A 25,109-nucleotide genomic window follows, 5' to 3' on the forward strand; every position below is an offset into this window, starting at 1 on the left:
AATAGTTGCAAATAAATTAACAAAAAGTAGAGTTTTACAATGGGAGTGAGGATTCGTAGGGCCCCAAGGAGCGGGAATGAAGCAAGAAAATTTTCCTCATTATGCGGGATGAGACTAGGATAGGATAAGACAAAAATTTTATGGTGATTTCAAACTGATATTATAGACCCCCCCCCCCCCCCCCCCCCAACAAAAAAAAAAAAAAAACTGATTTAAAAAATGATAAAAAAATTTAAAAAAAAAAAATCTACCATTATATAGACTCATTTTAAACCCAACAATGAAAAAAAAAAAAAAAAAAAACACTTGACACACATGCAACTCTCTTCGTATAATCCATCATCCCTAGAATATGTACAAGATATGACTTTTTCATCTATCAAATAACATCCTTAACTTTGATACGGAATCAAAATACCATCCGATTTGCAAATGCAACACAAATTTTTGTTCTATGCCAAAAATTAATTCATCTAGGCACCAAAAATTTCTTGTACTTTGCTTGCTGCATCCTGCAACTGAGAGTAACTATTTCCAGTTGGACCAATGCAACACATTCAACACTGAAGACTGCAGTTCTCTTCAAGATGTATACAGAAAATTATTATTGTTTTTGCTTTATATAACTGAACTGTCTTCCACTACCTCGCTAAAATAGGCATATCTTGTACATATTATAGGGCTGAAATAATGAAAAAGGCCAAACACAATAAACATGCAGTGGCACGATACCCATAATGAAGCTTGCCTTGATATTGACAGAATAGAACACGTTTTACAACAAAATTAATCCTTTCATAACTGGAGAAAGGCATTAACTCATCAATTTTACAATCCTATCAAGCCCTGTACTAAGACCTTGATTTTTACATTCATAGCAATGATCAACAAGAAAGTTCTTCCTGAAGCTCCATTTTAAATATTGAGTACTCCCTCTCAAACAATAAAAATTCCTGAACATGGTAAAATAATCAAATAATGTCAGCCGAATCAATTTGACATGGACAAGGGGGAAAAAAAAGGTAAAATGAGGAAGCTTAGCAGTCCCTAATAGTCATAGATATAACAGTTCAATAAAATAACATTTTGTGGATACTATGTTTGGATGAGTACAATAATTAGATTAAGAAAACAAACTCAAATACGCAGGATATACAAGAGAATCCCCTAAAAAAAATTACACCTAAGTATGCATAAAATTTCTGAAGCCAAAAAAAGAAGAAAGAGGGAGCTCCCCAATAGAAGTAGACCACTAGTAAGAAGTTTGCAGAATTAAATACTCTTGAGAACTGTAAACTTATATTACTTAGATGACATGAAAGTGGCAAACTTATTATTTGCAAATGGAATTGCTAGTCCATGCCATTTTAGTAGTAAAATTAGATCCTATATATTTATTAAGTTTTTATTTTTATTTATTTTTTTTTTAAAATCTGCCTTGAAGACAAATATGCACTTGCTGATTAGGAAAAAAAAAAAAAAAAAACCCTCCAAGTGTTGTGCTCCCTTAGAGGGAACAGTCTATCCCAAGAGTTAGTGGGAGAAAAGGTTTAATAACTAGTAAGTGACCCACAGACAATGCTCATCATGATTAAAGGCTCAAGCATGCGGCAAACAATTTTTCTGTGCACAAGTATGTAAAACTATTTATTAGCTTACCTGCAATTGTTGCTGGCTAAACAAATGAAGAAACCCAGTTTCAGGGCAAGCAACCAGTTCAATCAATTCATCATGGCTTTCAGGTGGATTGCCAGACTCCATAAGTGAAACTGAGACCTGCAAATGAGACAAAAATCACCACTAAAAGTTGCTAGAGAAGCCTACATGAACAAAGATAGTGCAAGAATCCACTGTATTAAGATTAAATAATTTAAAAGACAGTAAGAAATTATTCTGCAGGACAGGCTTACCTGCATGCACCGAAGAATGACTTCAGGAAGACAGCACCTACGACAAAGACCACGCACAATGTATGTAGCAGGGCCTTCTATAGAACCATCTTTGCTTGAATACCATGCGTCTAAACGGGAGATCTCCATTGTAACCCCTGCTTGAAATCGAAGAAGCTCACCTGCATTAAGTAATAATCAATGCAATCAGTACTGCATCAATTAATGCCACTTTGGAGAACTGTTTCACTTCTCTTACGCCTGATTTAGTAATTGAAAAGGTGAAGTTAAGATGAAACTATAAAAGTTATCCCGTTCAAACATCTCAGATTAGAATTTCTTAAATTTTAATGTGCGATTATATACCAACATTCTCTTAATTTGCACACATGAAATTTGAGAATTGGCAACAAAACTACACAAGATTAATCAAATACTATGTTTCATCATTACAATGCAATCCAACCAAATTGCAACCCGTGTATGTGCTTTACTAAAACTGTAGCTATGATTATGTCAATTACCTTTGAAGCCAGCAGCCATAATAGTACCAACTATACCACCATCATTCAGCTCATGTGGCCCAATTCCATCACCTGCAACTGCCAAGCAGCGAAGTACAACCTCAATGCAGTAATTGTCCCTTGCTGATACAGACACATTCACCTGCCAAAAATTTCAGAATATGACAAAAGGCAAATATGTCAAAGAGGGGAATTAAATAAGGATTTTGATGCATGAAAAACTAATTTCCGAAGTCCAATATGGATTTTTGTGACATGTAAGTTTATATGGATTACAAATTCCAAGTTGAGGTATACTGGGTCCAGGACCAGATTCTTGGGTTTAATTTCTGTAAATATCAGGTGAAGTGTAGCATTAACAAGTTACTAAATTTCATTTGTGATATAAGACAAGATAAGGATCACATCTTTTTTTTTTTCAATGTACCACGACTACTGCAATCCTTAAGAGTATAATTGGTGAGTAATTCAGCATTACTCCAGATTTAACATCTTTCAAAGGGCAGAATGAGATTAAGAACAACTTGGACCACAATTAAGCCTATACTAGGGCTCCAGTGTTCATTTTGGTCATTGGTACACCCCCTTGCCATCTTTTAAAGGTTTAACTTGGTAAAGTAATTGACTCAATAAAAAATAAAAAGAAATCAAAATTAAGTTATTCATATTTCTTAATTAATTTATTATCTAAAGCCAGAATGGACTTCACAGTCAAGGCTGATCTTTTTCCTCAGTTATTTTCTTTTTGATAATGCAAGGAACCTTTCTAAATAAGAGCCCTTTGGACTTGCCTTTGGCCAGTAAAACCTATGGGCAACTAACCCCACCCACCAAACCAGTTGCCGGGTAATCCAGGGCATTCACCCCTGACTATTAAAACAAATTGAAAACTCTATCTTTCAACTTTGTATTATTAACACAGACCTCTACATGAAGACTGAAGGAAAAGAAAAGATAATCTTAGTAGTCGATTCATTTGGCAAAATAAGCCTCTGCATGAAGACTGAAGGAAGTATGCTTGTACCAATACGGCCTTAATTATTAAAAAAATAATAATCAGAAAACTAAGGCTCAATAAGCATACCATTAGCTGCCGATTTAGCACAACATCCTCAGTCACTGAAGAGTAAAGGGCACTCATTAAAGTAGTGCACACTGTAGCATCTGGAGACATACATTCACCAGAGGGAAGGCAGAGCATCGCTGTGGCATGCAATTCTAGAAATAAAGGTTCCTCTGACGTATAAATAGGATCTTCAGATGCAGCCAACCAAGGATTCTCTTTTCCTGGAGAAAGTAGATGAGTCAATTATAATCCAGAGTAATATGACGAGCCTAAATCCACCATTCTCAATGAAAATTATGCCATAAGAAACATACTAGATAATCCCAACAAGGTCAGTCTCTGCTTTTTGCATATGTAAAATGATAGTCAATGCAACTTACGTAGTAGCAGAAATAGAGAAGAATCCAGTGTCTCTTTGGCTGCTGAAATGGCTCTTTGTTTTTCTTCCAATGAGAGTTCAATGGAAGAAACCTCTGCATTCTCCAACTCAATTTTGAGCCAATTGCGATATGTCGCATCACAGGAGTAATACTCACTCTATTTAATGAAAATATATATTAATACGGGAAGTATAAATATCAAGCTGGAAATAACACAAAAGCAAGTTGGAAAAAGTAACCAAATAGGTATGCAAGAATGAGGCATACCCAGTCTTGGAACTCTCTTAGATTATCAGAAACATTAAAAGCCTCAAAGTTATCTTGATGTTCTGAAAGCTGCTTCAAAGGTTCAGCAAGAAAACCAAGTAATTTGTGTGCACCTATGGGCATTGCTGGCACTCTCCACATAGAAATCAGAGCAAACTCCCTAAATAATATATTACTGTAGAAAAAGCAAAGGTTAGATTTCAGAAGAACGAACAACACAGACAACAACAAAAGTGGCAATAAAATTTAACAATTTTGCATGAGAGAGAGACTTGTGAAATTTGGATGTGAAAAATTAGACATCATAAGAAGAGTTAAATTATAAAGCTATAATGTCAAACCAGCAAGAACTAGATGAAGAATAGAAAGGAAAACCTGTCTTCTAGAATAAGAAAAGAAAAGTACATGATTCATGAGGACTCAGCTGTGTGCAGAACAAATGTTGATTATCTATGGAATCCTATCTTATAGCTATTATTTGCTGTTTGTTACATGTGTACTGGGGCCTTACCCTTTCACTCATCAGAAAAAAGAGAAAATTGTAATACAGTACAGCTATATTCGTAAAAATTTACCTATGTATCAGTGCTCGCAGAAGAAGTTTTGTGCTAACATCCTTAACATCAGTGATTGTCGAGGGGGGTGTAAAGCAGAGCCATTGGATAACCATAGCTTTTTGAAGACTCTGAAGCCGGTGCTGCTCTAGTACATCTGATAACTTATCATATTTACCAACTTTAAGCTCCCGGGATCTTGACAAAATCCTGTGCTTAAAACAGATAATTACAAAGCCGACAAACTTTATATGAAAATAACATAATTTGATTAATTTCCATTCTTTCTGCCTGAGATATATAAGAAAATATTGAAGAAGAGATACACATACCTCTCAATAATTTCCTCAAAACTTCCTTTTGAATCATCCCCGGAAGAAAATGGTAAGTACTCCATAGCAGAAAGGAAGATCTTAAATTTGACATGAACACTGTTGGCAGGCCAAAAACCATAATATAACACATCAACACCAAAAAAAATATAAACAGCAAAAAATTAGATTGCAACTATAGACACGGTAATAAGTTGATGATCCTAGTCATTGCAAATGGATATCTTTTATTCGTGCAGCAATATCTTCAGTTAATTCATTAATATCTGTTGTACTTTGATATGCACCATATGTGATCTCTTAAAAAATATATAACAGTTATTGCCAAGTAAATTTATTTTAGTGCAATTTCAATACTAACTGAACAGAGGAAACAGTCATTCGTTCTTAGACCACTCAATCATTTGCATATTCAACAAGAACAACATTAGTAAAGGATTGTGCACAGTGACACCTGGAGATGATCCCTCCCTCCTCTCACACGGCGAGGTTGTTGGTTAGTTTGTATTAGCTACAAATTTATGATTTAGCCACAAATAAACCAAATCAACTTTTTAAACCCCCCCCCCCCCCCCCTCCCTTTTCTCCCAAAAAAGAAAAGAGAAAATAAAAAAGAACCGGCATCCAGACCCACTGCCCTTACACTGGTTGGCAATTTGCAATCCAGTCAGCTAAGGTCTTTAGTAGAGAAAACCGGTTAACACCAAATCTTATTATTAATTTGTACTCGCCATAATTCTCTATTTTCTATGGAAGAGAACAATATTTTTCACAAAAAATAAAAACGTATGAATTGAAAGTGACATAAAACTAATCCAGCTTTCCACATGCATTTCCTCTCACAGTTTGTGATTATACAGAATGGCAATCACAGGAATTATTTCTTAGTTTATAATTATACAGATAAATGGGCACTAAATTTCTGCAGACATAACAGTATATGGGAAGAAAATATATTATTGATTGCTGTAATTTTCTTTAATTTTGCTCCTGCTAGTACAGTTCCTGTGTACTGACCACTGCTGTTATTTTTGTTTTCCATATCAATAAAGATTTCTTATCGCAAAAATACACACAATCACACACACACACACACACACACACATATATATATAAATAACAGCTCATAGACTGCATTATGCCCAACTGTCAAAGACTCAAAGGAGTCATGTAGGATCATTATCTATGGAAGACAATCTTGATTCATTCATTTTATACATATAGCTTATTTCCTCCAAAATTGAGATGAATAGACAGTATGAAATCTTCCCTTAAGGTTTGTTGACAATAATGTGTTTTAAATCTATTGTTTTCATATCTAAAAATCAGAAGGAAAAAAAATCTTATTTGAGAAGTAAAGAAAAGGAGTACATAGTGAACAACAGTTGCAATTCCAAAGAAATTGTTCACAGGAATAAGAGAGACTTGCTATTCCACTATCACCCAGCCCCACGGGGAAAAAAGAATCCAGATAGAATACATTCTTGACAGGCATCAGCAGCATTTGATATCTCTAATCTTATGCTTAACCATTAATGTAGGGTTGTGAAGATTCCCTAGGAACACACAAGTAGTGAATTGAAGAGGAAACTAAAACTGCACATCCCCACCCTTTAGAAACAAACATGACACAATTCAAAATAATATCCTTGAATCTAGAATATCTCATCACAAAGATATAATGCATCTGCAAATTCAAATCCCCATGCCATGATTATATACTTAAAAACCAATAAACTGAGTAGTAGAACAAATTACATGAGAAATATAACCTGAATAAGAAGTTGTTTTACCTGCTGTTCAGCCTTAGTTCCATCATGTGCACAAACAGGTCAACACAACGGTGACGTGCAAGCTGAGAAGCATATATACCCACTAACTCCTCATGTTGCTTTGAAAACAGAAACATCGCATACCTTAAACCATATTAGCCAATTGTATCAATGAACAATAGAGCAAAATTGTGCATCACTGTAAACATAATAAGTAATAACCATTCATCCTTCACTGTTTAGGATACAACACTCTGATCAAAGAGCAAGAAAAGCTGAGAGATGTACAGCCAATGAGAAAGAACTGAGCCTAGAAGCTGCAACCCCAGAATGATTACATGGTCAACTTGATTTTTTTGCCAACAAAAGGTGGGAAGGGAAGTTATATTCTGTATGATATTGGTGATGGGTTGAGGGTGAAGTTTTGGCAAGACTGATGGTGTGGGGAGACATCTCTTGCTGTTAGCTATGTTGAATTGTTTAGAATTTTCCGAGATAAGGAGGCAAGTGTGGCTGAGCTTATGAAGTTCACAAATGGGTTCCTTTATTGAAATGTAAGTTTCTTTAGGGGTGTTCATGATCGGGAATTGGAGGCTATGTCAAACTTCATGGATAACATATATGGCTCTTCAATAAGGGGGTTTGGGGAGGATAAAATGAGCAGGAAACTAGATAGAAATAAGGGGTTTATGGTTAATGACTATTACATTCTTCTACTGGGCTCTAATCCTTGGAAAAGCATTTGGAAGCAGAAGATCCCTTCTTGAGTGGCTTTCTTTGTCTGGACTGTTGCTTTGGGGAAATGTTTGACAATTGACAATTTACAAAAAAGAAAGGTTTGGATATTGGATTGGTGTTATATGTGCAAGTGTAATGGTTAATCGGTTGAGCATCTTTTCCTTCATTGTCTGGTTGCTATGGATTTGTGGTCTATGGTTTTAGGTATATGGAGTAAGTTGGGTTATGCCAAAGTTAGTTGTGGGGCTCCTTGCTTGCTGGCAAGGCCGGTTTGGTCGTCATCGAAATGGTCATATATGGATAATTGTTCCCCATTTTGTAATGAGGTGTCTTTGGAAGGAAAGAAACAATAGGTGTTTTGAAGATAATGAGAGATCCATGCCAGACCTCAAGTTATTTTTCTTTAGAACTTTATTGGATTGGTTGTCTGCTTTGCGAAACCAATCATTCTCTTCTATTCTTGATTTTATTGATTCTTGTAATTTTTTTACTTGATTTGTTGAGCCCTGTACACTTCCTGTGTACTAGGCTGTCCCTTTTTTTTATATCAATGAAACTTATTATTTATCAAAAAAGGGGGGGGGGGGGGGGGAGTTGGGCTGATTTCATAATTGAGTAGTGAGTACTTTGCAAATGTCATACTATGTAAGCTAATATTGTCTTGCTGCACAGTACACACCCAAAATAGAAAACTATTTAGTGGTTATCTGCTCCCTAGTTACAGGCCTACATCATTATGCTTTCATTATCAGTAAGGTACGCACCCAATACGACTTGAACCCACAACCCATTCTCTACCTTACTTTTACAAGGGGAGGACAGTCAACTTGAGCTAGATTACAATGGCATAATACTTATGAAATTCACTAAAACATATTAATTATTAGTTATATAAATGTCAACATAACAAAATTTATTAGGAACCATAACTTTAAACTACTTACATGTGTAGAATGAGATCACCAACACTCATTATTTTCTCTCTGAAAGTATCCTTCATTTCATCAGCAAGTAAATATCTAAGTACAAGCACTATATGTGCACCAAATCGAATCATTTGAGGATCTCCATGGGGCCTGACAGAAACCACAATACTCATTGGTCAACCAAATTACTCTAAACAGGCAGATCCACAAATATTTATTAGCACAATATTTGTTCCCCCCCCCCCCCCCCAAAACACACACACACACCATAAATATGGTCCATTAATGACTCAATACAGAAATTAACTCAGAGGACCATCTCAGGTGACGGAAATCACCAAAAAAGATCGATTTTAACATAATAAAATGACGAACATCAATTGCTTTCAAACACTTCACCTAATTTTTGTTATAATTTGATATGACTTTCCAGTGGATATTAATGAAACCAGACCATACCATTATCAGTAAGTAGCCATACAAGTAGCCAAGAAAATTTGGAAGTTCATGTTAAAAGAGGTCAAAGGCACAACTAATGGAACATTCCCAAATTCATCTCGACGCAAATCTAGCAAACATATGAAGGCCAATGACATGGAATTACCTAAAGACATCTTGGTCATCTTCTGAAGGTGCTATCCATGACCATATAAGGTCCAGCAGGCGCGGTATATCTCCTAACATTAGAATCATCTGTGAAGCATCGTTTGGTTAAAGAACACAGCTAATAAATTTAAATCAAACTGAAAAAAAAAAAAAAAACCTGAGGAAAGAAAATTTGTCTCTTCCTTTGAATAAGTAAAATAACATTAGAAAGGGCCTACCTAATATGCAAACATCTAGAATAAAATTGAAATTCAGAGCCCCAAGGCAGGGAAGGGAAAGACCAATGCTTGCTTCCATGTAAAATGAGCCATGCATAGTTACTTTCAGAAAAATTGAAAGAAAAGGTAGATTTTAGCCAATTTTTCATTTTCCTTATTACAGCCAACCCTGTGTAGCTGCAACTTGCAATTAAGGCCCTGTTATGTTAAGTGTCATCTTCAATATGCAAAGAGGTGAAGAAAGACACATACTCTAACCACATAAAAGAATTCTCTTGGACATATCTTACACAAATTGCCAGCAAACTATAATACTATATAGGGCAATAATAAGAACTAAAGATCTGCTAGACAGATCACATCCAAATTAGGCTGTAACAAGTGCTTGAGAAGAAACCTTCAACTCTTCCATTGGCATTTCTTCTATTCACTTAAGTCCTGATGAAGATGTCAACTGTAAATCTTTTGTTTTGCTTTCTTTTCTTTCCTTCTTCTTCTTCTTCTTCTTCTTCTTCTTCTTCTTATTACTATTACTATTACTTTTTTTTTTTTTTTTTTGATGACATAGGAGAACTTCACTCATATTAGTTGCACGTCGCAGAGCATACTGTACAACAATACTCATTGTTAATCAAACTCCTACGGGCAACTGACCCCACCCGCCAGAACCAGTTACCGGGTAATCCAGGGGCTTTTCACCCCTGACGGGCTAAGCAGTTTATCCTCATGCCGAGGAGGTACTATTACTATTACTATTACTATTATTATTATTATTATTTTTTTTTTTTCCTTTTGGGGGAGGTTTAATTTGAGAGCTACTTCAGTTGAAGTTAAGGAAAATTGATGAGGAAATAACTTTAGCAGGCAGTACATCCCTATATATCTCTGTGCTGCAATCTAATAAACAGTTGTCCAAGTGTACCCAGTTGCAGGTCACTTAAAATAAATTGAGCTAGACACTTTTCAGTTGTAAAACTATCTTGTCCAGATGGAAATCCAATAGCTAAATAAACTAACACTCTTTTTTTCAGAAATACCTCAATTTGGCGTTGCTGCTCCTTGCAAGCACGAGCAACACTTTCATGTACTGTTTCCCTAATCAAGAAGATATTAAAAAGAAAAAAAAAAGAAAAGAAAAAAAGATTCAACATACTAAACCACACCACAGAGAAAGGACTATAATATTTGAATGAAAACTGCAAATACGTTGAATGGAGTTTTTGAAGAAGAGCTGGAAGTTGTCGTGGCTGCTGGTTCAGAACTTGAACTGGCCAATTTTCTGGCCCACCTGAAGGCTGAACGGTGCCATCACTATGTCCAGAACTTCCATCAACTACATCTCCAAAACTGCTAATTTGATCCATTCTCCCAGGTGGTAGACGAGCTAGCTCTAAATCCACTTGAACATCTAGACACGACTTTGCCATTGCCCAGCATGCTGACTGCAAAATACAATGAGTAACAAATTTCAACAGCAACCAGCATTGAAAGTAGTCATATAAGAAAAGAGCAGAAAGTAAAGATCAATGATCAGAAACTTTAAAATTAATGCATGCCAACAACCTTAAAACCAAAGCAACAAGATACATAACAAATGTCAACACTTAAAACAAATGTCTCACAATGTTAAGAAAGCACTTAAGATTCTTAAATTGGTGAAATTTGTATCATAAAAAATTTAGCAAAGGCAGACCTCATTGAAAATCGTGTCTGTAATTCTTTTAAACAAACAGATTTGGGCACCTATTACAGGCTAACAGCTGAACAATTGTCTCTCCTAGAGCCATGACAACCCACTATTCTATATGAATCATAATTTAACAGTAACCATCCATTCTCGTACATGAACACATTTCAATGCATGTTGCAACAATAAAGAAATTCAGTGTTAAAGTTATACTGCAAGTACTTAGGCAGTAGCGTTTTGCAAAATCTGCTTTCTTAGTTCTTCCATCAAATAATCTGAAGTAGCAAATCACATCAAATCATAGATCTAAATTATTTCATACAACAAAAACTAAAATGGTATGATGTAATGGAGAATGTTAATTTAAGAAAGGAATAATACTATTTTGTATCCACTATTCAAAATTACATGAATAAGCTTGACACTCCTGAAGTCTTATCCATTTGAATTGCTTCCTATAGCGTCTGAATTATGCCACATATTTGAGGAAATAGGGCCATACACACATCATGTATCAATGCAGAAAATGTGGAACAATGAACAGAAAACATGAACAAGCTGCTGACTGTTATTAAACACAAGCATGCGTGTGGTTGCACACACTTAACCATAAGAAGAAAACCTATTAAAAATGCAATAACATAAATGCATTTAAAAGAAGATCTTGAGATATAATTAGGGGGAAGAAAATACCTCCCAGTCTGTGCAGATAGGAAGCATGCGAATTAAGTTGCTACATTGGGATGCATATACAGCTGCTTCATATTTCCCACCATCTTGCTCAGCAATTTTCTTCAGAAAATAAAGGTAGAAAAGCAAAGATCCATTAGCTTATAAAAGTTGTATACACCATGTGCATTAATTGCTGATCCACACAATACATAACAGAATAGAACATACAAGTGCTAAACTTATTAAGCTAAGAACCTATAGAATCTATTTAAGGGCATGGGTCACCTGTAAAATCTATTTAAGGACATGGGTCTCAACATAAAAACAAAAAAGATAGAATGTGTTTTGAATAGCTTTCCCAGAAAAATGTATGTAGTTCCATTTCAAACCATCAAGAAAGAAGCCAGGAAATGTTGCCTCTGAGAGAAACGAGAGCCATAAATATAACCGTATGAAGAGAAATAGAGCAGAGACCAGAAATAAAGAAGTATGGACTTGTTGTTAAAACGCAAGAAATTTATCTGATGGGGGCCCTCTCAACCCTACCTCTGATGCACAATAGGAAGCCCATTTCCAGAGACGCCATTGGTGACCTAGGCCACTTTCCAGTTCAATAGCTTGCAAAATTCTGTTCTTTCCATTCTTCACCAAGGCTTCAACAGAAGGAAATAGGTCCAACCCTCCAAATGGGCATAATGTTGCAGCTCTCCATGGCTTCCAAAATGTTAGCATGTATCAGAACAGCACCAACAAACATAAACCATAACCTAATAAATCCAGAACATTGCTTACCTGTCCAGCAGACCGGCAAAGATCACATGCCTCTTCCAGTCTTCCAGCCCTTAAAAGGGTCCAGACATCTTCTAAAAGAGATTCATCTTGTTTCTGTTGAGCTAAAAATGTTATTGATGTGTTTAAGGAAATAAATATACGCTCAGACTCATGTGAATACTTTCTACGAGTTCCAAATTCATGAAAACTACATCTATTAACAATGACTATTTTTGATGTTACTGAGGAGTTGACACCAGGATTTCAGCATTATCATGAGCCCTACAATTGCATCACACCTATATGGGCTATTGTGTAAATTTTAATGCAGGTTCTACAGTATCATTAAAACATATTTCTTTTGGAATTCAACAATTGCACAGCAAGTTAAAAATTAAATGTAAGCAACTAGTGGAGAAAGATGGTGGTGTAGAGTGTAAATTGGCTTTATAGAAATTCAAAAGACAATCACATAAAGAGTACTTTATCATCAGGTAGCTGATGAGCATGTTCGCGTGTTGGAGCATCAAAATCCAAGTGATGAACAGTGTTTGTATTGGAGGCTCCTTTCTTAAGATACCGTTGAGTATGATGCCAAACACCAGAGCTGGGGAGATAGGTACCAACATGAGATCCTCGCACCTGCAAATATTGATTAATTGCCATGTTAAACAGAAACAATGTACTCTTAAAAAATTCAAAGCTGCAACTGTTTTTTTTATATAGGTCATTCAATGCCACAACTATTAAGCTTGATACACATACTCTTTTCTTTTTTCCTTTTCTTTTTAATAATGGAAATTTCATTAAGAAAACAAAAGCATACTCTCCTTTTATATATATATGTACAGAACCATAGCCTCTATACCCAAGAAAGATACCAAAAACAGACCATTATCCCATGATACCATGTTAAGGGGGAGAAGAACAGAAAATCCTCCATTTCTGAATCTAAATTCTCTTCTTAAGGCTCCTCTGTTCCGCAACATATGAACTTAAATTTCAGTAAAATTTTCTTTAAGATTTAATTAAGATGTTTAACATGCTCAAGGTCTACCCCAATTCAAGGAACACTAGATGTACGGAGAAGAGGGCTAATAAAATCAGTAAAGCTAGAAACATGATAGGGAACCAATGGATTTTGTCCTGTGATCTATACTCTTAACTTAAAATTCTTTGAGTAATGGTGATATACAAGAGATGCAGCATGCAATATAGCAATATCTTGATATGCAACAGCTGCAGGCCAGAAGAAGAAAATGGGGGGAAAAGATAATAATAACATTAAGAATAACAGCAGAGTGCTTGGAAAAAGAGAGGAGGATAAATTATTCAGCCAACAAGAAAGACAATTAATACTGTCTATCAAAGGGCCTATGAATAAACAGGCGAGACCACTACCATAAAAATTAACAATAACACACTTGAACATTCTAAGCATGAAGTGATATAAAACTGATCACCTTGCTTTCTAAGTCAAGTGCTTTGGAAGCCAAATCTTCAAGCCATTGAACAACTCGGAGACATAATTGTGCTGTATGATCTTCTGCAACAAACTGGCATGCCTCCAAATGCGATGTTTGGGGGTACTGTCATAAGTCAATCAATTTAAATGAGAATAAACTCATCTTTTAAAACATCAAATAAAAGACATTTCTTCTATGCAAATTTAAAATATCATCTTCCTATGAAGCAGCACATGCTAGAAAAATACATCACCAGGATTAGCTCTTTTGGGAGTTCTTCCGACACTGCAAGAAGAAACAAAATTTGTCACACAGAAAACCCATAGCTCAGTGGCAAAACAGAAGTACAACAAAACAATAACACCATAAATGGCCTTGTCATCAAAACCTAAATGCAAAAGGCAACAAGAAGGCATGTTGTGTAATTTAAGGAGAACAATTTTGATTTTAACAAAATGCAGCAGTATAAAAGACCACAAAGCAATATTTCTGTGTTTGCATCATGGTTAAGGCACCAAGCATATTAAGGAACAATTGCCACCATTAAGTAGCATGCATCAAGTGGTCAGAGAAGAAAACCCAAAGCTCAGTGGGATAAGATTGGCAACAACCAAAAAAATAGTACAACAAAATAACTACACCATAAATAATGGCCTTGTCATCAAAACCTAAATGCAAAAGGCAACAAGAAGGCATGTTGTATAAGATTAGGAGGAACAATTTTGATGTAACAAAATTGTAGCAGTATAAAAGACCACAGAGCAATATTTCTATGTTTGCATCACAGTTAAGGCATCAAGTATATTAAGGAGCAACTGCCACCATGACATAGCATGCATCAATTGGTCAGAAGAGATTCTGGTTGAGCAGTCTGTAATTTTAGAAACAAAGAATACAGAATTTAATGGCAACATTTAAAGAATTTTTTTTAAAAGTAAATGATTTTATTAATTAACGAATCACACAGTTTCAAGCATTAACAAATGTTTGATCTCTTTCCTATTCTTTGTTTCAGTGAGGAAACCAAGCAAGGCTACACACACCCTTCGTTTTTTTATAAGTTAGGCTACACACCACACACACATACATACATAGAGCAATATGAAAGCTCTAGAGATAGCCGCACAAAGCTTATACATGGCATCTATAGAGTACATAGAAGTCATCTCTTCCATTTTTAGCTTGGATTACTAAACCATAGAGGGTTACTTATCCAAAAAAAATAAAAAATAAAAAATAAAAATAAAATAAAAGCCCAAACTATAGAGGGTTGCTTGTTTAAGCCTTCATGTGAAACCTCATGTACTCGGGTTGCACCCCTCTCTTTTGAAATGTTTATCTGGCCTTTAGGAAGAAATGTCTTTTATCCGAATTGTTGGGTTTGGATGCTAGGGAGGACTTGTCAGGTCTTTCTCAGGAGGATCAATCTCGTCGTATTCAGATTAAAGGAGAGATTGCTCATCTTGCCTCGTTGGAGGAGATTTCTTGGAGACAAAAGTCTCGGATTTTATTTGTGAAGGAGGGGGACAATAATACTCGTTTCTTTCATCGGGTTGCAAACTCCCATAGAAGAACTAATCATATTCGGGGTATAGAGGTGGATGGGGTTCTCTATGAGGAGGAGGAAGAGGTGCAGTCTAAGGTGGTCCATTTTTATCAGAATTTGTACACTGAGTCAGATAATTGGCGCCCTTCTATGGAAGGTTTAGAATTTGCTAGTATTGAGGAGGATGAGCGGCTTGATTTAGAGAGGGATTTTTCTAAGGAGGAAGTGGTAAAGGTTCTTCAAGAGATGGAGGGTGACAAAGCTCCTGGTCCTGACGGTTTCACTATGGCTTTTTTCCAAAAATGCTGGAGTGTAGTGGAAATAGATGTCATGGCTTTCTTTGATCATTTCCATAGGAGCTCTGAGTTTGAACGGTCTTTGAATGCTTCTTTCCTATCTTTGATTCCCAAGAAAAACAATGCTTTGAATATCAAAGATTTTAGGCCTATCAGCTTAGTGGGCAGTGTGTATAAGCTGTTGTCTAAGGTGTTAGCTAACAGATTGAGGCGGGTCCTGGATAAACTCATTTCAGAGTCACAGAATTCTTTTGTTGGTGGTAGACAGATTTTGGATTCAGTGCTTATTGCTAATGAATGTTTAGATAGTAGACTGAAATGTCGTACTCCAGGGGTGGTGTGTAAGTTAGACATTGAGAAAGCATATGATCATGTGAACTGGGACGTTTTGTTTTATTTGTTGGCGAGGATGGGCTTTGGGGATAGATGGAGGAGTTGGCTAAAGACTTGTGTCTCTACAATTCGCTTCTCTGTTCTGGTTAATGATTTTCCTGCTAGTTTCTTTAGTAGCTCTAGAGGTCTGAGACAAGGGGATCCTTTGTCTCCCCTTCTCTTTCTTTTGATCATGGAGGTTTTAAGTCGCATCTTGAAGAAAACGGAGGAAGGTGATTTCATTCAGGGTTTTCATGTGGGCCCTATTAATTCTACTGGTATCCGTGTTTCTCATCTTTTATTTGCTGATGATACCATTCTTTTCTGTGATGCCTCTAGAGAGCAAATTCTTTCTATTAGGTTGGTTTTGACTTGTTTTCAAGCCTTTACTGGTTTGAAGGTGAATGTGGGGAAAAGTGAAATTGTCCCTATTGGGGAGGTGCGAAATATTCAGTTTTTGGCTAATATCCTTCAGTGCAAGGTAGGCAGTATGCCTATGATTTATTTGGGTATGCCTTTGGGAACTTTGTACAAAACAGCCTCTATTTGGAATCCGATTATTGAGAGGATGGAAAAGAAGCTTTCAGGCTGGAAGCGGCTTTATTTGTCAAAGGGTGGTAGACTCACCTTGCTGAAGAGTACCCTCTCAAGCCTTCCGACTTATTATCTTTCCCTTTTCACTATCCCTAAAGCTGTGGCGACAAGATTGGAATGCATTCAAAGGAACTTCTTGTGGGGTTCATCAGTTGAGAGGTTCAAATATCCATTGGTGGCTTGGGAAAAGGTGTGTTTTCCGCGTGAGTTGGGTGGTTTAGGTATTCGAAAACTGGCGCCTTTTAATCAGGCCCTATTAGGGAAATGGCTTTGGAGGTACGGCCATGAAACCTCATTTCTGTGGCGGAGGGTCATTGCCATGAAATATGGGGAGGGAAAAGGGGGTTGGTGCACTAGAGCTTGTTCTAGGGCTCATGGCTGTGGGTTATGGCGGAGTATTAGCGAAGGGTGGGACGTTTTCGCTAAGCATTTCTCTTTTGTGGTGGGGGATGGTTCCCGCATTCTTTTTTGGCATGATAAGTGGACTGGGGATGTTCCTCTTAAAATTATTTATCCTCAGTTATTTTTGTGCTCAGCTAATAAGGAGGCTTGTATTTCTGAGGTATTAAGCCCTCCAGTGGGGGATAATGACAGAGTGTGGAGCTTAAGATTTCATAGGGAATTCAATGATTGGGAGTTGGCGGCTTCCCTTTCCCTTCTTCATTTCATCCAAACCCGTATTCCTAGGGGTGGAGGGTGTGACAGGCTTTGTTGGGATCTTAATAGTAGTGGGAAGTTTGATACTCGGTCTTTTTATCATAAGATTAGAAATGCAGCTCATTCCACCTTCCCTTGGAAAGGAATTTGGAAAGTTAAGGTTCCTAAAAGGGTGGCTTTTTTCATGTGGACAGCAGCCCATGGTCAGATTCTTACTTTGGATAATCTTATGCTTCGCGGTCGCCCTTTGGTGAATCGTTGTTGCTTGTGTTGTTGCAATGCAGAATCTGTGGATCACCTATTGCTTTTTTGCCCGATAACTCATTCTTTGTGGATGTATATGCTTCGGTTGTTCGGGATTGATTGGGTCATGCCAGGTTTAGTTGTGGACTTTTTATTTAGTTGGTATCATTGGCATGGGAAGCATAGCTCTGATATTTGGGATTTGGTTCCAGGCTGTTTAATGTGGACTATTTGGACTGAACGGAATCGGCGGTCTTTTGAGGATGAGGAGAAAACTGTGGTTCAATTATTAGAGATTTGTCAGCGGACCCTCTTTGATTGGTCTCGATGTTGGGGTTTCACGGATTGTTCCACCCTTTTGGATTTTCTTTCATCTATTAGAATAGTTTAGGGGTTTCTTCCGTCTTTTTGTTCCTTTTTCCTTTGTTCACTACCGTGAACTCTTTGTATTTCTCTTATTTTTCTTTTATTAATAATATTTTCTTCTTACTTATCAAAAAAAAGTTATTTATAAAGTAAGTTTGGAATCCAAAAATTACACAAAAATAAATGTCTGATATCAAAATAAATTAATAAAATACATAATTTAATATACCTCTTTTTATGAAGCAAACACAATTCCATAATATCCTAATTTTCAAAAAAAAAAAAAAAAAAATCAAAGTTGATCTCTAGGAACAATACATCATGAGGAAGAAATTTTCAAAGAGATAGATGCTAGAAGTTACACACTAAGAGAGGTGGGGGACTGCCTAAATTATGCTAATCATTCAAATGGAATAGTCTCAGGAGGTTATATTTATGATACACATCATTAAAAGTTTGAATTCTGTTCCATTCTGGTGCTTGGACCTGTGCAAAAGGACCCCCCCTATTCTGTCTCGTCCTCAATTCTGGACTATTCCAACCTGAACCGGAGTTCCGTCCCACTGCCGTGATCTACTGTTTACTTCTACCAGTAAAAGAAATTGATGACCAAAGGGAAATCGTAAACCAAAATACAAAAATTGATGAAATTTGGGGCAAAACGCTACCTGAATAACAAGAGCAGCGAAAAAAGCTTCTGTGAAAAGAAGACTTGAGAGAGAGGGAAAGAGAAAAAGATGATAAAGACTTAAAACAACAGTTCACGTGGGAGGGTTGTTGACCTTTGGAAATTGAGTTGAAACTTTTTTTTATTGAGGAAGCTTCCAGGAAGTTCATAGTTATAAATATAGTCTAACCATCTTGTTTATATACAGGAATACCACAATTGCTTTTCTTTTCCCTTTAGTATAACTCTTCACTTAATTTGTATTTTATATAGCACTTCACTAGGATATTAATTTAATTTGAATAAATTACTTTGAAACTAGTTAATCTTTGCATGTATTTCTCTCACAATTAGCTTAACAACACCAATAATAATAGCATCAAAAGTAGAAGAGTCTCAGGAATAATCCCGAAATGGTGCACTTCAGTTCCAGTAGCTAATCCGGAACAGAATTCAAAACCATGCATTATTACCAGCAGTTCATAAAAAGATCCTAACAAACTGAATCCACAAAGCATCAAAAAGAGAAGAGGTTAAAGATTTATTTCCTTTCCCAAAGAGGTACCACAAAAGAGACCAGGAAGCAGCCTCGTCAAGCAGGAGTCGAGCCTTCTGCCTCATCAATTTGTCCTCTACTACCCGATGCTGTACATTGGACCCATATCTGTAGAGGAAATGCACATAAAAGAAGTCAAACAGCCACCAAAGAAACAAATATTACCTATATTCTACCAGAAAGAACAAAGAATATGAATGATTTTGAATTGCACAGCTGCTACAATTTGAATGGCAAAGTCAAAGACTCCAAGCCAAGCACAAATTAGACCGACAAGTATCTTTTTTTAGTATCACCCTTTGTTACACATAATAGTTACAGAGATCAACAATAATTCCATAACACAGGCATCCACAGCATAAGCTAAAACACTCAATCCCAGGAAGCAAGACCAGTTGTAGGGATCAACGGCAACCCTGCTTGGTTCAATATCCAGATCAAGTTGCATCACACAGAACCATATTTTTTTAACTAAAATATTGATAAGCATCTATTACGTACTAAGCATAAAGGTCATCCCAATCATTGACAGGATATAAAATAATGGCTTCTCCTCTATTAATTTGCTTCTCCAATTTGGGGTAGTTTAGCCAAGAAGAAAGATAATCCTCTTTCACTTTATGAAGATTACACATTAGAGTATTTCATTTGTGTGGAAATTCAATTTTGGATGCTCAAACCTTAGGGTTTGTTTGGTATGAGGGGGTATAGAGAGGGGACAGTGAATGGGTGTGGTTAGAAAATTTTGGGGAATATTTAAAATTGGTATGGAGGGGGTGTAGAGAGGGGACATGGAATTGTGGGGAAAAAAAATTGGAAAAGGGGGGGGGGGGGGGGGGGGGGGAGGAGTTAGGGACAGAAAATCCAATACACAACACCAAGCTCTCAAGCTCACTGTTACCCTATTTCTTTCTCTACAAGCTTCAGTCATGAGATTTCACTGAAACTAGAATCTTCTTCCTTTTTTTTCCCCTTTTACCACCTGTGACGTTACATTTTATATGTATATTTTTTGTTGTATTGGATGAAAATGGAATCTTCTTCTTTTTCTTTTCCCCCCTTCTGACACCTGTGATGTTACATTCTGATTGGATCAATATCTCTCACTAATAAAAAATTTGATTCTATACCGTATCCTTGAACAAATGAAGAAAGAATGAATCACAAAGTTAATATTAAAAATGAAGTTAAGCCTGGTGCAAAGTAAAAACTTAGACCCACTACAGCGTCATTGCATCTATCAGACTATCACTATTAAATAATGGAAAACAGGTAAATGAAATAACGCCATGTGTGAATCTATGTGCATTTGCATACTGAAAAATATATCTATCTATTTATAAATATTATCAATAGTAGAGGACAAACCTCATTGACTCTGAAACATTTCGGCAAGATCTCTCAAATCTTAGTATCAGATCAGGAATAGGCATCAAACCTGCAAAGAAAATGAACTACAGAAGTAAGGACATGAAAAATGTTAATATGCTACATCTAGCACTATTGCAAGATTTCAACAAAAGCAATAACAATGAGATGGAGTTTGAGATCAGTGACAATATATATATATTCCCCAAGTAACAAAATTTCAAGCCGAGAACACTTTTCTGAATGAACAACCATTTCATCCCTGCCACAACCAGGTCACCAGCCAAATAAAATAGAAAAATTCAATAACAAATTATCTCAATGAACTGAAGGCATCATTTAAAAGAAAGGTGATGTTGGAATAAATTTGGGTATTGCAAAATAGTACAAAAAGGTTAATTCAAGCACCTTGAATAGCAGAATCAAGTAGAGATGCAAATAGAGCAAAAGTTGTATCTCCAACATCAGCGAATGAGTCATCCTCATGCTTACAAGCTTTTAGCGAATAGCGAACTGAATCAGTACCGGTATCCATATCTGTCATTCCATGACCATCAATGGATGATCTCCATTTAGAAGCAGATTGTGTCCTTGCAGGTGTTCCTTCTGAGTGATCAGCAACAATGCTCTCAGCCTCTTGTTTAATATTTTCAAGAAAAAGGGCTGCATTAGTTGGGCTATGGATACTCTGTCCATCATACAATAGCCTGGATTCACTGAACTTTGAGACTGAACGTTCTCGAAGGGGCGACATGCTTGTAGCTGAGTGCCTTTTCCTGTACACATTACATCTTTATATGATGGTATACACATAACAGAAAGCACAGCTAATTTCACACAATAATAATTCCGAAGTGAAATAAGTATGAGATTTGGATTTCCAATAAATATACTTGAAATGTCCAATACCAGGATTTTACCACTATACAATACCAATTCAAAATACAGTATAACATATAAACAGAAGCCCATTAAGGCATTACTTATAAAGGCAATCAAATACTCACAAAATGAGCAATAGTAGGTGCTACATGTACTTGACTTCAAATCTTATCACAAATATCTACCTTAAAATTAGTTCCAAGTCGATTTAAATGTTCTCAACAAAAGGGAGCTGTTTAAAAAAAATGAACCAAAAATATAGTCTAAATTACGTTTTTATTTCAATTCAATACTTATAATGGAGGAAGGGGAATTTGAATCCAGGATGTCTCCGTTGGAAATACCAAGAGGTGTCAGTTGAGCTATGAGGCTCTTAAGCCCAAAACATAGTCTAATTACTTAACATGAAATGGCATTCCGCTCATACACCAAAAAAAATATACACATGGCCCCGTGTGTGTATAACTTAACTTTTAAAAACTACAAATATATGTATATCGATAAGTGTTCAAACTCCCATGGAACTGGGAATTGGGAATTGGGATGGCCACATTCATCTTCTACATAGCATATCATGGACTTCATTAGAATGATTCTCTTTCACCTATTCTACTTTGAAGTATATATATAATGCAAAACTTTATATATCCCAGAAGAATTTGTTAAACTCTTTCAAACCCTAAAAATATTTTCAGAACAAAGAAAAATGGGAGGCATTGATATATAATAATGTGAAGTGTACCCGTAACGGCGAAATTGCTCTCTGACAGTGAGGTCTTTAGGGTTCATGTTGCTAGGAGAAGTGTCCATGTCCATATCGACGTCCATTTCTGCTTCCGATACGTCGTCGTTTTTGGTCGTCGTTTTTGGACTTGGAGCTCAGCAAGGCTTAAACCCTAGAAAAGCTAAAACTTTGAACAAAGGTAAAAACCCTGGTTTTAGGCAATAGGTACTACTGTCCACTGTAATAAAGGTAAAAAGTGAGTGCGGGGTTGGGTCGAAGCGCACCGTTTTGCTTTTGAAATCTGCGGAAGTAATTAATAATTTCACTATATAAACATTTTAAATTTTAAGTTACTATTTGGGTAAATGCTAGATTCTACTATAACTTTTCAAAAATGTCAAATTTACTCTCTATTCACAAATGACATTACACCATTTGAAAGTTCTCTACTTTTTCAAGTTTTCTATTTTCTTCTAATAAATTTTGTTAAGTGTACAGATTAAACAGTGACTACATTACAATTATATGCACAAAAGAGAGTTTAGGTAGTCTTACAATGATTGCATTATGACAAATGTTTGACAAAATTTAGGTACAGTACTTTAGGTACTGTTCCTTATGTTTCTTTCTTAAAATTCAGTCATGTGACTACGTAGCTAAAAAAATAAATTTTCATCCTATGAGAAAAAATCCACATGGCAAAATTTTAAGAAAAGAACCTAAGGAACAACACCTAAGTACTATACCTAAGTCTTACCCTTATAAGAATGTTTGAGTAGTTAATGATAGATAAATAGATTTCATAAATGGAGAAAGAAGCCAAAAGGCATGAGATTTTTCAAATGATGTAATAAAGAGATGTTTGTGCTTTGGGAGCAAATTGTATTTTTTTATTAAAAAAAAAAAAAACTTGATTCTAGTATTCTACCTTATACTAACCCAAACCTCATCAAGTTTTTATTTATTTAAGAAGAACACATCATGTTGTTTAAATTCTTATTTTATCCTATAGATGAATCCCAATCGATTTTAAATGACATTATATTTATATATAAACTAACCTCATGCATGTGTTTAAAGGTTTTTTTTTTTTTTTTTCCTTTTTGGCTTTTTAATTCTATTGTGTACTTAAAAAAAAAAAAATAACTTTTTTTGACAAAAATATAAATTACGATGATAACATGGAAAAACGTAGGCTTTCAAAAATTTAGATCAGTCAAAAAAAAAAAAAAAAAAAAAACTCAAACTTTTATTTTTTTATATAGCTATAGATTGTACTATTGTTTATAAAAAGCTTTATAAAAACTGAAACATGGAAGATTGCCCACATCACTATCTTTATATACTGTAAAGACTATATAAAAAAACTAAATTGCTTCATGAGCCAAGAACTGCGATTTTTTTTGAGAGGAAGGTCGTAACAGCAATTTATTCATTGACTTGAAAATCAAAAAATAACTATTGTAAGTGTTAATGGGCATCTCAGAACCACCCTAAAAAACAAAGTTATGAAAACCAATCTAACGAACCAGCTAGACTGCTCTTCAAGCTGGAAGAGTTTCCAAAATAACCACAGAAAATAGCATGGGAATCCTCTCTGATGAAGCTGCCAACACCTCCCCTTAGAATTTTGCACAACAAATCCAATGCCCACTTCATTTAGATCACCAAGTAGCAGGCTACAAATTCATCTGGATTTTTGCCTCTACGCATTTTCTCCCTACAATCATAGCATGTAACTAAACAACATAGTAAATATTTAAAGCTTTATGATGGTACTTACAACTACATACTTTCAAAACATTTTCAAATGCCGCAAAATAAAAAATAAAACAAAAATAATAATACAGAAATCTCACTGGGAAAGGATCAAATACCAGCGTGAAAAATCTGACAATTGTAGTAGTCATGACTGTATAAACTAGGCACAAAATAAGATGGCATATTCATCAAAATTACTTGCTTCAAGTTTTTGATCTCTTATCATGTCACTGGCTTGTGCAATCTAAGGCAGCATCTAATCTCCAATTCTCCCAGTTGAGGCATGGCTCCTTCATACACAAACCAGCCCTCCAAATTCTCCAGCATCCACAATTTCAAGACACGAATCCGAGGAAGTCCATTATGACAACACATCATTTTTCTTCCTATGTAGGAATGACAGAGAAGTTTGGGGATGTTTAGGCAAGTCAACTGCTCAAGAATTGGCATTGGGTCCTCCTCTAGTTGGGATACTGATAAATTGAGAATTTTGAGGCCTAAGAGGGAATTGACCAGCATCGTCTTAGTAACTGTAAGTCTGTAACCATCCAAGCAACTGTAAGTCTGCAAATACAAGTCTTATAGCTTGTGGTTCGCTGGCATGTCTCTCAAATCAAGAGTTGAATGTTGACTGAATGTATCATTTGATCTCAAATTTAGGGACTAAAAATCGGTCAATTTTGAAATCCAGTTAGCTATTGCTCCTGCCAAGGTTGAATTACATGTCAATCCCAGTTTTCTAAGGCCAATCAACTTGTCCAAGCAAGTCTCCACATTACTCTTACAACCTATAAAAAACCCTTCCAAGGTTTGAATGTTGATTAAAGGCCCACTATTTGACTGATCAATGGACGTATCTAAATAAATCTGGTTTAGGTAGAGATGTATAAACTTTTTTGCCTTCGAAATAGAACTTAGCAAAGTGTTTATATGAGTTTACTTCACATCTCAAGTATCCAAGCATAACAGATTAGCAACCGATATTGGAAGTGAATTTAAGAAAGTCCATCCCAACTCTCAAGTACGAGTACTTTAGATGCAACAATTTCCCTATGAGCAATCTAAAGCCTCTTTTATTGACAATAGTTGTAAGAAACATACCTATGTCCTATGTGTGTGTGTATATATATACACAATTGAAGTCCAATTTTATGCCATATAACCTAAATTATTTATTTTTAGAGAGTTTTATTTCTTAATTTTGGAGTC

At 35.8% G+C, this 25,109-nt stretch overlaps 1 protein-coding gene across 2 annotated transcripts; it reads right to left on the reverse strand.

Annotated features, from left to right (window-relative positions):
• Positions 1-576: 576 nt before the first annotated feature.
• Positions 577-22,370, reverse strand: LOC115993064 (nuclear pore complex protein NUP107). 2 transcript variants are annotated; one of them, XM_031117344.1, is made up of 24 exons: positions 22,158-22,370; positions 20,942-21,309; positions 20,534-20,603; positions 19,158-19,273; positions 14,122-14,153; positions 13,866-13,991; positions 12,886-13,044; positions 12,424-12,516; positions 12,178-12,345; positions 11,653-11,751; positions 10,479-10,714; positions 10,310-10,367; positions 9,053-9,141; positions 8,467-8,598; positions 6,806-6,928; positions 5,013-5,111; positions 4,702-4,890; positions 4,127-4,301; positions 3,860-4,016; positions 3,498-3,700; positions 2,414-2,555; positions 1,911-2,071; positions 1,660-1,776; positions 577-953 (listed from the first exon to the last, which is right to left on the reverse strand). In XM_031117344.1, exons 1-24 carry the CDS (start codon positions 22,241-22,243, stop codon positions 885-887), a joined length of 3,267 nt encoding a protein of 1,088 aa, XP_030973204.1. In that variant the 5' UTR covers positions 22,244-22,370; the 3' UTR covers positions 577-884. The 2 variants fall into 2 exon arrangements, with proteins under 2 accessions (XP_030973204.1, XP_030973205.1); XM_031117345.1 differs by lacking the exons at positions 19,158-19,273; positions 20,534-20,603; positions 20,942-21,309; positions 22,158-22,370 and adding an exon at positions 18,172-18,215 and having other exon boundaries at positions 14,117-14,153.
• Positions 22,371-25,109: the final 2,739 nt, after the last annotated feature.

The sequence above is a fragment of the Quercus lobata genome, chromosome 5 (assembly GCF_001633185.2).
Source record: "Quercus lobata isolate SW786 chromosome 5, ValleyOak3.0 Primary Assembly, whole genome shotgun sequence".
Lineage (NCBI taxonomy): Eukaryota > Viridiplantae > Streptophyta > Magnoliopsida > Fagales > Fagaceae > Quercus > Quercus lobata.

What these genes read in the sequence shown, in the direction of transcription:
- LOC115993064 (XM_031117344.1), bottom strand. Translation starts at nt 22,243, where the DNA reads ATGGACGTCGATATGGACATGGACACTTCTCCTAGCAACATGAACCCT. An exon ending in CTTCCTATTGTGCATCAGAG is followed by an intron (nt 11,752 to 12,177) that starts GTAGGGTTGAGA and finishes TATTTTCTGAAG; the next exon opens with AAAATTGCTGAGCAAGATGG. An exon ending in TATGGCTGCTGGCTTCAAAG is followed by an intron (nt 2,072 to 2,413) that starts GTAATTGACATA and finishes TACTTAATGCAG; the next exon opens with GTGAGCTTCTTCGATTTCAA.